General features: G+C 35.7%; 2 protein-coding genes across 3 annotated transcripts; one reads left to right on the top strand and one right to left on the bottom strand.

The window, feature by feature from the left end:
* Window positions 1-5,749: 5,749 nt before the first annotated feature.
* Window positions 5,750-7,237, top strand: LOC117910513 (probable aquaporin TIP3-2). Its single transcript, XM_034824594.1, has 3 exons — window positions 5,750-5,928; window positions 6,013-6,097; window positions 6,204-7,237. The coding sequence occupies exons 1-3, from the start codon at window positions 5,846-5,848 to the stop codon at window positions 6,990-6,992; spliced, it is 957 nt and encodes a 318-aa protein (XP_034680485.1). The 5' UTR covers window positions 5,750-5,845; the 3' UTR covers window positions 6,993-7,237.
* A 2,721-nt stretch (window positions 7,238-9,958) lies between these two features.
* Window positions 9,959-12,364, bottom strand: LOC117910909 (putative disease resistance protein At1g50180). 2 transcript variants are annotated; one of them, XM_034825093.1, is made up of 2 exons: window positions 11,265-12,364; window positions 9,959-11,010 (listed from the first exon to the last, which is right to left on the bottom strand). In XM_034825093.1, the coding sequence occupies exons 1-2, from the start codon at window positions 12,280-12,282 to the stop codon at window positions 10,814-10,816; spliced, it is 1,215 nt and encodes a 404-aa protein (XP_034680984.1). In that variant the 5' UTR covers window positions 12,283-12,364; the 3' UTR covers window positions 9,959-10,813. The 2 variants fall into 2 exon arrangements, with proteins under 2 accessions (XP_034680984.1, XP_034680985.1); XM_034825094.1 differs by having other exon boundaries at window positions 11,271-12,364.
* Window positions 12,365-13,593: the final 1,229 nt, after the last annotated feature.

The raw sequence follows: 13,593 nt of genomic DNA, 5'->3' as shown, positions 1-13,593 counted from the left end.
CCAAACCTAAAAAAAAACCCAGTTTCTGATCATCCACACCAAGGCAGAAAGAACAAGAGGCATTGGAAATTTCAACTGGGAATGAAGAGACAAAACCCATTTGAGCAAGTCATATAAGAGTCCAACCAGGGGATTCTATGGTGGTCTAGGCTTAGCAGCAGAATATGAAAATTTGGGAGGCTTCCTTTGTCCTTTTAGCCATCTCCTGTTTGGTGGGCTTCATGGGGCGGCATGAACACTCACTTGCTGCTACCTGGCAAAAAGATGAGTCAAGTGGATAAAGATCATGCTTAAACAAATGGCTTTTAAAGTATGGTGTCATTGCAAGAGAAGCATTTGCTGCAATTAGCTGCTTAGATGATTGACTGATAATGGACGGCAAACCAATATAGGTTAAAACCCTATCTCAAAGGTTTTATTCTTCATATGTTTGGCAACAAATCTTATTTGTTTGACAAGGTTTCTCATTAATTGTTCATATGATGTCTCAGATATTCCATGGTCAAATGAAATGCATGGAATATATCATTACCAAAGGGCAAACTCAAAAGGCCAAAATTGGAGTAATAAAATTCATAGGTAACCCCTATATGGAAATTTAAATTATCCAGTGGTTCTAAGTCAAAGAAAACCATCTAGAAGTGCCTATGAAATGTTCTTGGACAGATTCCATAATTTTTCCTAGGATTTTCAACAATTTGATGGTACAGATGATTATTTTTGTTCAATCACTTCGATTTATCGTAGAACCCAATGGTATCACTAACCTGCTGGCTCCAATACACCACATAGACAAAGCTGAAGATGGAATCTCCATAAAATCATCATAAAAGGTAGAGCCAAGTCCTAAGATACAAAACCCATTTGACTAATATCATAAAGTGACCAGAATTCGGCTGAGAGGCCATTTTCAAGATAACCCAATTTACCCATCTAAGTCAACATGCCAATCAATCAATGAAATACACCACTGATGTAGGCACAGGCGTGTTCCCAATTAAACTACCCACATAAAAATAATCATATTATTTGCCTTATAACTATTGGTTGTTCCAGTTTTAAAACGTATTTATATAGATATTAAATTAGTATAAGAAAACGACACCGCTTTATGTCCAAAGGGTCCTAAGGGATAGCATAATTATCTTTCATACAGAAACAATATCATCTCACAAGATTATAGGATTAAATAAACAAATGTCCCGTTCTCAACGTAATATACTCAAAAGATTATCATGACTACATTTGTATAAAAGTAAAAGAGTTTATACATATAATCTCACAAATATGAATATTTTAATATAAATGTATTTTCAAACTATTAGAATTAATGAGTTCAAAATAAGTAATACCATAATGTGATTATCATTATAAACCTATTATTTGTACTATTTATTAACATTCGTCACTTTTTTATTTCCAAAAATGCATTTATTAATACTAATAATTAATTTTCCATTTTGCGATAAAAAGAAGATAAAAACGGTGGAAAAATAATAATATTTTTTTTTCTTGGTTTTCCAATTATTTGGAAGAAAACTCCATTCATGGATACGGCAGCTTGGATACGGTAGAGCCCATCTTGTTCAACATCCCATGTTCTTTTTGTGTGGCCCATCTTGGATACTGAAGAGCCCATCTTGAACAGTGTAATGGGCTAGTTTGAAGGCCTATTTCGCCTTTTCTCATTTAATGGCCCATGGTGTTGGTTCAAACGTCAAAGCCCATGTGTGTTTGTTTCCTGCCAAAACTGAAAAGTCAACCAGCTCTCTTGAGCCCACCATCACTTGATTAATAATAAAGTATGGCGCCGATCTTATCGGTGAATGACGTTGCATATCCTTTAATGGGCCCATCCCCATCCGTTAAAATTAATGCCCATCGGCCCAGTTGCTGGACATGGATTGGCCACTTTCCCATTTATTACTCTTTCCTACCCTAGTCGGCCCAATTAAATTTGAACCACCATTGTGTACGGATGATCGTATCTTATACATGGTATGCATACAATGGCGTCAACATCTATCAATTGAAAGGTCGGAATGATCAACTCTGCGATCGATAGATCTTCAAATCATTTATTGAGTTATTCTATGAACTCAATGACTTGATTTATTCATTATTTCTCTTGAATTTATACGAATTTCTATTTCTTGGTAAATAAGATTCATGATTATGAGTTTAAAATTTAAGGTTTAGAGCATAGGCATACTCAAATAAAATATTAAATAATTCAAATCACAACTTAAAAATTAGATATTTTTATTTTAATTTCACTTTAATTTATCAACCTATTGAACTTTGATTGACTGGTACTCATAAATAAAAAAGAGTTGACTTTGATTAAATTTATCTTATTATTTGGCTTGCATGTGATTATATATTTATGCAAATCAAATCTATTACTTATAATACTATCTAAATTGATTTTATCCCAAAATTTGGCTAATCTTTTTGTTTTAAATGTTTTAGTGATTACATCTTATAATGAATGAATTTGACAACAACAATGCCAATTAAATTAAAAAGGATTTGTAAAAAATGATTAATCACATAGACTTAGGTTTTAAATGTTTACAATGATTCTAATCTTGTGTCTCGTTAATGAATGAATTCGATAAATTTATTTGATATCTAAAATATATTTTAATTAGAACATGTAGTGTTAATTCAATATGTATTGAAATATGGGATTAATTAGAACATATTTTATATACACTTTGGATTTTATTTCTTTGTATTTAAATTCGATATCATTATTTTATACCTTAATTTTATTTTTGTTAATCAAACCCACAGGCATATATATGAGTAAAAAAATAAAGAAAACACTAGATTTTTAACATAGTTCGACGATCAATATGATCCCTACGTCTATGAAATGCACCAACACTCACGAATCCACTAATCAAAACCTCGATCTCTACATACACATAGTACACTCATGCTCGATCCTTATGAGCTCAATGAAGAGTTTGACCTCTAATATTTTGAGCGAACTGTGATAAAACTAATTTAAATTTCATAATCCAACAATTTTTTTATATGTTGAATTGATTTATTTGTTTTAGATCTTATTTATACTTTAATCTTATATCATTATCTTATACGTTCAATGGTTGGAATTATATTTTCGATAGGTATCGATTTGATAACCTTATACCAAAAGTAAGAATGGAGGGTGGTGATTATTGAGCCACCGTACATTGGTGACCTAGGTCATTGAATAAAAGTTGCAAAAGCCCATATATTTAGGTTCTTATGATGTCAAAATTCACCTGCCATATTCTACAAAAGAAGCCCAAATGCCAACGCCCAGATATTTTGGGAAACTATATATATATATATATATATATATATATATATATATATATATATAGATAAAGTATATCCATCTTCCAACCCATGAAGAAATTGATTGGATAACGATATGGTCTCATAAACTCACAACCACTTGGTTGCTTCCTTTGCCCTTTTTCCATGTCTCATTTCCACTCTAATGGCCATGAAAATAAAGCTGGCTAACCCACATGCATTTGGATTTATGAGAAATTTTTTTCTTCTTTTATTTATTTATTTATTAATTTGTATGCAATTGCTTGCGGGATGTGGGAAGTATATGGATTTTTAAAGGAAAATGTGGATGGTTTGTTTTGTTTTTTGATGTATTGGAAGCTAAGCATGGTGCATGAGATGTGTAAGATCGATCAGTGTGATAGGAGGCATCTTGCTTAGATAAGGGCGATATTTTAGATCCCACATCGCCAGAGAAGAGATATTAATGAGATGATTATTTTATTTTACTTTATTATTATATTTTTGGAGACAAATGGTTGAAGATGTTATTTGTAATCGTAGATTTTTGGATGTCGGCAGATTAAAGAGACGATAAAAAATTGATTCAAGAAATGATATATTTGGGAATGGAAATGTTTCTTTTTAGGGTCGAAGATAATTATAATGAGTATGGGTAAGAAAATTATAAATACATCAATTAAAATTCTTTTTACGTTATCTTATTTATATATTTATTTAAAAATTTAAAATCTAGTAACATATCCACCTCATAATTTTAAAAATACTCAAAACAATCTTCCCGGTATTTTCTCTCTAAACTCATTTTTTTTTCTCTCAACTTATTTCTCCCCGATCACAAACCCCGCTTACAAAGAATATATAATATGAAAATCTTTTAAGAATGGAGGGATTAGAAGAGAATGAATGAAGGAAAAAGAAGAGGAAAATGGATGCATTTTTATGTTAAAAGGTATTTTAGGAATTCCAAGAAGGGAGCTTATGTTGTAAAAATTTTTGTTAAAATGGTAGATGTAAAAAGAGTTTTAATAGACACATTTATAATTTCCCTTAGGCTATGTTTGGTTCCCGGAAAATTTGAGGGAAAATGCGAGGGAAAGAAAATACAAAGGAAAAGTAGAAGGAAAGAAAAAGTGAAGGAAAATAAAAAAAATAGATTAAAAGTTGATAAATTTTTTTTTTGTTACTTCAAACTCATTTTATTTATTTTAACTCATCAATATAAAGATTAAATAATTTAAAAATACATAAGTTTTTAATTAGTTTTAATTATATTTGATTTTCTTTGATATTTTTCATAGGATAACCAAACATGAGAAAATCATTTTCCTTAACATTTTTTTTCTTTCCTTTGTACTTTCCGGGAACCAAACATAGCCTTAAGGTTATGAATTTTGACCGGATGGAGGTGTATGTTGGAAAACATAGTTATTATAGAGAAGCAAATTAATGTCTAAGTAATTTTAATTGGATTTGTTAAATATTTTTCTCCAATAAAAGGGTATTTTTTTTAATTGAATTTGCTAAATATTTTCCTTCAAACAAAGTATCAAAGTATTAGTTATCACATCTCATTGAGTAGTATTGTAATGAAAGTTAAAGAAAGTAAATTTGGATGATTTCTGTTTTTAAAATTAAAATTTTAAAATAATTTTGAAAATCATGTTTTGTAAATTCTTTTAAGTAAAACAAAGGTGTAATTTTTATCTTTATTCTAAAAACTTTTGAAATATATTTTATAATTAACATCTTATTCTCTTTCTTCTATTATGAAACCAAAAATATAAGGTAGTATTTGATTTTTGGTTGAATAAAAAAAAATTTAATTTTTTATATTCAATTTTTTCTATTCAATTAAAAGTAACATGTTGATATCAATCAACAAATTTAAAATAATCTTTTTATTAATAAATTCGTTTTAATTATATTAATATTAATAGGTTACTTTTAATTTAAAAAAAAAAACAAAATATTGATTTTTTCTATTCAACAAAGCATTTTTATTGGTCAAGGGTATTGAATCAGATTCTACTATGAAAGGACTACAAATATCCTTCTTCAATAATTTACAGTGAAAATTATTGAAAAGAAACTAAATTTCAATTGGATCGAATTTAAAAGGCTAGTAATTTTCCTCTTAGGATCAAAGCATTTTTATTTGGTCCCAACTGTCACAAGATTATATTGAATCAGATGCTTCCAAAAACAATGGAATCACGGAAGGACCAAGAAGAAATGACAAATCACCGTGGCAAAGAAGAAGTTCCATAAAGAACTCCAAGAAAAACCATTGAAAAGTGGAGTGATGAAGACTTGGAAGGCCAGAAGTGGATTGGCAGCCATTAATAAGTAGCTGGCAGCCCATATATTTTTATATCAAAGCTTTGAGTGAGATAGAGAGAACGTGTAGTGCTACTCTTCAATTACACCCTCTCTTTCTCCCAACTTTTCCCTATATATATAGGAGTAGCAATAGGCCATAACTCCAACCAAGAGAGAGGCCAATTAAGAAGCTTGTTCCAGCTTCCAAATGGGTTCACACAATGGGGTTGTGGGTGATGAAGAAAGCCCTCATAATGGAATCAGAATTCAACCTGTTCTCTCTACTCCAATGCAAGTTTTTTTTTTCCCCCGTCATTTTCTTGCAGTTTCTGTATTGTAATGCAAGTTTCTCACGGTTTTGAAATCATTTTGCAGGGCCGAGCAGTGGAAAAGTGAGGGAGGGAAGATGAACACTACAATGGGTGAGAGATTGGGTCTGAATGAGCTATTTTCTCCCCAGGTCGGTTAGAGTTTTTAGCAGAAAATACAACAACCGCTGAACAGCAGGCTGTTCATCAACTCAAGTTCATAGCTAATGATTTTACGATACTTATCTGTGTTAATAGGTCTGGCGAGCATCGTTGGCAGAGCTGCTTGGGACGGCGCTGCTGGTTTTTCTCTTAGACACCATAGTTATCTCATCAATCCAGACTCAAACCAAGACACCAAACCTTATCATGTCGGTTGTTGTTGCCATCACAATCGCTATTCTCCTGCTGGCCACCATCCCGGTTTCTGGCGGCCATATCAACCCTGTGATCACCTTCTCTGCTGCTCTGCTGGGACTTATCTCTTTCTCACGCGCTGCTGTGTACTTTTTGGCTCAATGTCTAGGTGGTGTGCTGGGTGCACTGGCACTGAAAGCAGTGGTGAGTAGTACCATCGAGGAAACATTCTCCCTTGGAGGGTGCACTCTCAGTATTGTTGAGCCAGGCCCAAAAGGGCCCATAACAATAGGCCTCGAGACGGGGCAGGGCCTTTGGATCGAGGTGATCTGCACCTTCATCTTCCTCTTCGCCTCAGTTTGGATTGCATTTGATGAACGCCAAGCCAAGGTTCATGGGGCGGTTGTTGTTTGCTCGATCATTGGGACGGTGCTGGGCCTGCTGGTGTTTGTGTCGACAACGGTGACAGAAACAAAGGGCTATGCAGGCGCTGGGATGAACCCCGCCCGGTGCTTGGGCCCAGCCCTGATCAGAGGAGGCCACCTCTGGGATGGGCATTGGGTGTTCTGGGCTGGTCCTGCTATCGCCTGCATGGCATTCTATCTGTACATTAAGATAATTCCAGATCACCATTTCAAGGGCAAAGAGCACAAGCATGATTTATTGAATATATTGAGGCATTCATTCTAGTAGGAAAGGATCTACATGTTCAGTACTTTTTATTGTGTTCTAATTTCTATTTAACGTGTAATTGTGGGCTTCATTGTGCATCAATGAAGGCCTTTTGTGGGTGACAAATGTTGTATCTACCTTGTTTTACCTGTAATTTAGTCAGGGTAGCTGGCTAGTACTGGTGGTCCTATATGCTTCAAATGTGTAACATGGACTTGGAAGAAGAAACTAATATGATTGTGAGACCATTTCATTAGATTTCATATGCTTAGCAAAAACTTTTCAGAAACGTATGAGAACCAAATAATCATGCCTACAGTGCTGAGAAAATTTTGGATTTCCATCTTTCAATCTATAAAGATTTGTGTATCAGAAATCAAGGTTGATACCCTCAGGAAAGTATATTACACTTACTCAGGTCGGGAACAAGACTGGAATGGGCTTAGAACAGCTCACGATAGGCCTTGACCTTCCCATGACTGGGTTCCTAGGACATATTGGGGGTCTTGGTTTCATGGATGGAGCAAGAGGCTTGTCGAGGTAGACCTAACCTTGACCAGATTGAAAGGTGAAAGGAGGGGGGCATGTCGCCATTGAGAGACCCAACATCCTAAAATGTCACATGTCATCACAACTATAGGGGTACTGGTACAAGCGTTAATTGGTACAAGTTTATAGAGGTCACCTATTGGTTGGGACTTATTGACCATTGAGGTTCAATCTTAGGCCTTAGTATAGGACACAAAAGGTTCATTCTTATAAAGAGCAAGAATGATATAAAGATCATTCTCTGAGTTTGAGTGCATTCAGAGCTCTGGAGCCCATCCCCAGGGGTCTCCTCCTACATGCTCCCAGGTGTTCTGTCCCCACTTCATGACCACTACACAATTTAGTCTCTGTACTCTCCTCTCCACTCTACTCCCACTTTGAGCTTTGACACCTCGCCATCCCTATGACTCTCATCTTACTTACAAACAACCCTCCATCAACACCATGTTTACCTCATTTCTAGATCATGATAATCATGAAAGATTTCTGTTTTATGAGCCCTTGAATTCAATACATACCATTTCATACTCTTGCCATCTTGTGATTTCCTGAACTGATACAAATTCTGTTTTCCTTTCCTCAGGTTTAGGTCACAGTGCCTAATTATTGTCATTGTGTTGCTCATTTGGTACATGTCTTTCCCCAGAACCTTAGGTAGAAGTTTTGGCTGAGGAAACAAGCATTTTCTCTTGTCATGCCAGAAAGGAACATTTTGATCTTTTCCTCCTAAAAGGGGCTTATGCCCAAAATTGATTCTTATAAAGGTGAGCAAGCACATAGCAGACACGGGTTTTGGGAACTAATAATTAGACCTCTAATGCCTCCACTGTCGGGGATATAACTCCCAATATTTCCACTTGTTCACTATAATAGCCTCAGGCACAGAATGGAAGATCCCCATGTTGACAACTAACTATATTCCACATATAAAGCCAACCAGTTTTCAAATTAATGAAGACATGCTGCGCATATTCTCCTCCTAGTGCATTCATTCTCCATCATTCAGGAATAAGTTCACTTTTTCTTTTAGTATTCCTAATTCAGTTAGTGCAAATACATAAACAAATGGGAAATATAGGCTGAAACTATATCCTCAAGCAACTTTGTCTTGAATGCTTACAATGCAATAGAGGACAAGGACCAAATAAAAGAAAGTAACCTATACTTCATATGAAAGTATGAAGAGAAATATGGTTGAAAGAAGTTACATCTAGCTGATATGCATACCAGTAACTGTAATGGGATGGAAAGTAGGTCCTTGATGAGAAACTTCAAATAAGAATACCATCTGTGATTTGCCTTCCAGATCAGTAAGATGAATAGAATTTCCACCCCTTTGATTAAGAACAGATTTCTGAAGAACTGACAAATCCCACTCTGATCCCTTCCTTGTCCTCTTCTCTGCTCCAGTTCTTAGCTTCCCTGCATAACATTAGTCTACGATGTTGACACATCCCAATATTCATCATTTGTTTTTGCCTCCCTTGTTGAAAAGACTGCTTAGTATATGTGTCCTGTAAAATGAACACAAATGAAAAAACAGAAATATTTTTCATATTCTAAAATGGGTTACGATTCAGGGTTTATCAAAAGGAAATGGGAGTGTGGGTTTCTGCAAGCAGGGCTTACTATCAATATGGTAATGGAGAAGGATGAAGTTGCAGTGGATCAATAAGTGAATATGAAGATGAACAACCAACACAATAGGGAAGAGAATTTGCATTTGTTTAAGATAATTAACAATTTCTGATTACCATTCTTCATTCATCCTCCAAAAATGGAGGAAAGAAACATCACATTAGAAGCATGATGATCTCGCCCAGAGTTTGATGGAATGCACTTGCTGGACTTTGTAGAAATCCTCTCCTCCAACTTTCAGTCTGTTTAGAAATCCGTTTGGCATCTCTATGATCTCCAATTCTCGGAGGGTGGTGACTAATCTCAATCCATCAGGAAGCTTCTTCAATTGTTCACATCTTCTAATCTGCAACTCTAAAAGACTGGGCATGGCTCCGTCATACATCCTCCACTCCTCTAGCTTTGGAAAGTTAGAAATGAATAAATATTTGAGCCGTGGAAAACTTTCTGTCAAGCAAACGATTTCCTTCCCAAAGTATGTATGTGGTAATCTTAGGAATTGTAAGTGTGGTAGCTTCCCCAATGTTGGCATTGGGTCTTCCACAAGTCTAGATCCCCATAATGTTAACTTGATGAGATTAGGAGGAAATAAGTTGTATTCAGGTAACTTGCTAAGCGCTGCACCGAGAGATAGTCTATAAAAATCGTGATGACAATCTGAAAATAATTGTCTTAAATCTTTTTCTTCAACTCTCTCACCCCAGATCTGCAAGGACAATAACCGAAGGCTGTTTAAGATGGGGCTTGGGTGTTTGAGGATTACCTTCAACTCTTCATAGCTTTTCACAGAATGCATTCCTAATTTAGAGAGATTCGTCAATTTGACCAGATCTTTTATACAACATTTTCTTGCATCAACGTTTCTCAGAGTCTTTAGGTTGTTCAAACTATCCAATCACAACTTGTCTGCACCATTTATAGTAAAGCTTTTAGGAAGATACAGATGGCTTAACTGTTCCATCTTCCATATCACATTTGGAATTTCCCCTCTTTGCAGACCATCAAGTAAGTCAAATGATAAATCTAGGTTATGCAGGCACACCAAATTGCCTATAGATGATGGCAACACTCTCACTTTAGTATTCCTTAGATTTAAGTATCTCAAGTGAACAAGTTTCCCTATTGCTTTGGGTAAATGTTCTGTTGTCTTAAACCCTTCTAGATCCAGGACTCTAAGTAGCTTGAAGTTATTGAACACTGGCTTTAGTTGCTCCCAATTGATCATCCCAACTTCTTTTGCATAGAAAAATAAAAGAGAGCGGAGATGAGAAGATTTTTCATATTCTGAGGAGATACATCTATTGACACCTTCATCCAAATAGATGGCGAGTCCGCGAATTTTAGCCATTGGTGTTACTATGGGCACCATGGAAGAAGATGCTGCAACTGGGTCATTTTTGTGCCTAAGATGAGTAGCTTGCAGAAAATTTTCCTCTTTTGCTTTTGACAAGCATAAGTCTCGCATAAGGTCATGGAGGCGACAAAACGTTCTGCAACATCTTCTGCTGTTTCCCCCTGCACAGATGACACTATCCCTTCTGCCACCCACATTCGCATCAATTTTTTGGTGGGTATCTCAAAATCCTCTGGAAAATGACCCAAATAAAGGAAACACGGTTTCAGTTGGTATGGAAGATCATAATAGCTTGAAGCTAGCACCTCTGATACTCCTCCAAATTCTTGTTCATGGCCTTTACCCTTCTTAAATAAGAATTAATATTCCGGTATACCATCTCCCAGTCTTTCAGTGTGTGTTTTGTAGCCAAAAGTCCTCCGAGCACAATTATGGCCACTGGCAAACCCCCACAGTGTCTGACCATTTTCATCCCTAACCTCTCCCAAGTGAAGTCTAGAAGACAACAAAAAGACCAAATTAAAAGCAATATTCTAAATAAACTAGAATATGGAAAAGAAAAGTTTAAATCACCTTTTTGAAAACAAAAGGGCCTCAAATGGTTCAAACAAAAATGGTTAGCACTTTGAAATTGAGATCCAGATCTGCTAAAATTTGTTGATATGGTATCAAAGTTAAGAAAGATTTCTAAAGACTTAAGATTAACAGTTAATAACAGTATAGTGGAATGGAGTGGGGAGAGAAACTACCTATACCATGTCCTCCTGGTAACATTGCTTTCTTCTGTAGCAGCTCCCAACTCATTTCTTCAGTTAGACACTGAACTTCATGGATAAGGGCTTTTGGATCTACATAGGTAGCCACGTCCTTGTTGCGAGTGGTAAGCAATATTTTGCTTCTCGATTTTCCAATTGGGAAGGCGGGTCTTAGACTGTTCCAAGCTTGCATGGTCCAAAGGTCATCAAGTATCACCAAGCATTTCTTCTCCCATTGGATTTGATATAACTTCTTGACCAGTTCTTCCTCTCTCAGCTGTAAAATTCGCTCTTTCTCCTCTTTAGTAGGGGAAGTCAGATTGATTAAAACCCCTTGGAAGACATCCCTTGCTTGGCATTGTTGAGATATATAGGCCCAAGCAAAAGAATCAAAATGGCGCCTAACTTCACTTTGATGGTAGACCTTCCTAGCAAGAGTGGTTTTCCCCAAACCACCCATACCACAAATAGAAATAACTTGATACCTCTCTTCTTTCACCAAAAGTGTCACCAATTCTTTTGTCTTGTCTTCTAATCCAACCACATCATCCTCAACAAGGTGAGAATAAGTTCGCCTCAGCTGTTGTCGACCTTCATAAGCAAATCTCGAATCATCACCTTCTCTTATAGGCCTTATCCCATAAGTTTCTAAACTCCTGGTGAGGTTGGAGATCTTGGCTTTGATATCTTCAATCTCTGATCCAACCTCCCAAGTAGCAAGCATGTTACCGATCGTATGGATGGATCTTCCCCTCCTAGACACAACCTTGAGGATATAAGATTCTACTACATCCTCTGCATCATATGCAACATCTCTGATTTCCGCAACCCAGCTCCGGATTTTCTGGTCTTCTTCTTGTCGTGCACTCGCATCTTTTAGGAAGCACTGCATCCTCCTCAGTTCAGTTTGCAACAGTTGAACTTCATCGCCGACCTTCCCCAAGAAATCTGCCTGTTGAATGAGCAAGTCACCAATCCTTTCCAAGGCACAGAAGAGAATTGCTTCTGCCATTTTTTCTTCACTAATTGAACAGAAAGTAAGATTTTCGTTGGCAAAATGCTGGAGCTTTGCCTACAAGCAATTCTTTCATCTCTTTATATCATATTAACAACTTCATTATCAGCATACTGCAACTGCATTCCCGGAAAGTTAAACAGCAAACAAGTTGCATTATATTATTATCTCTTAAACAAATCATGTTAACAACCACATCATCCCTTTGCTGCAAACCCAGAAAGTCAAATAACAATATGAGTTGCATAGCATTAGAATAAGTCACATAACAGCACAAGTTGCATAAAATTGTATAATATAATATACAGTACATACAACAACTATACTAACCATTCAATTAATTGAATAAAAATTTGAAATATTCATGGCTTGAAACATATATAAACAGAACAAGATTAAGGAAAACACCTAAGAAGCAACCAACAGATAGACAAAAAAAGGGAGAATTGGACTGACCTATTCAGAGGAGCTATCTGCTAACTGCTAAGTCATTTATCACCTCAAAACCTCTCTCAACATGCAGCTTTCCTGGCCTCCTACTGCTCTCTCCGTTCAAGCCGGGACCAATCAAATCTTGGGATGAAATCCCACCTTCATCTCTGTTTCTGTTACTGGCAAGGGGAAAATTTTAGGATTTTAAGGAAAATGTCTCTGCTTGAAACCAAACATTCTCTCTTTCTTTCTTTGTTTCTTATTTTTTCTGCCATTTTTTTAGGACGAAAAAATATGATATCAATCTCTACAGAGCTGTAGCGCTTCTGGTGAAAACAATCAGAGGTGTTAGCCAAGAAAATGGCATAAGTAACCCCAAATCACTGTTTTAATTTTTAAAGAAAACCCATTTGAAATTTCTCTTTCTGGGGAAAACCCATTTAAATTTTCTTGAAACTCAAGCACTCAAGGGTGCAAGTGCAACAACCCTAAATACCCAGTAAGACTCAAAAACCATATCGAAAGAAAGCCTTCCGTAACAGACCAAATAGAAAGGCACACAGAGAGTCTACCATAGAACATGGTTTCAACATCCATCTCTCATCAATAAAAGATGATTTTGAATCTTGTGACAGGAAAAACAAGTGTTGTGCGAGAATTTTGCAAAGCTTATTATCACCATCATTAAATTTTGGTCTAATGAAACCTCTAGGCTGTGAATCGAAGACTTCTATGGCATAAATATCTCATTTCCATCCTCCATTCCGATGATTTTACTTGTATTTTTTTCTATCTGTTACCTGTATCATCTTCTTTAATGGTTTGAAGGTTTATTAAAAAAACAAACACGTTTACTATGTTCTTATTTTTTTAATC

The sequence above is a fragment of the Vitis riparia genome, chromosome 3 (assembly GCF_004353265.1).
Source record: "Vitis riparia cultivar Riparia Gloire de Montpellier isolate 1030 chromosome 3, EGFV_Vit.rip_1.0, whole genome shotgun sequence".
Lineage (NCBI taxonomy): Eukaryota > Viridiplantae > Streptophyta > Magnoliopsida > Vitales > Vitaceae > Vitis > Vitis riparia.
The sequence above is the reverse complement of the archived record's forward strand: the minus strand, read 5'-3'. Positions and strand labels throughout refer to the sequence as shown.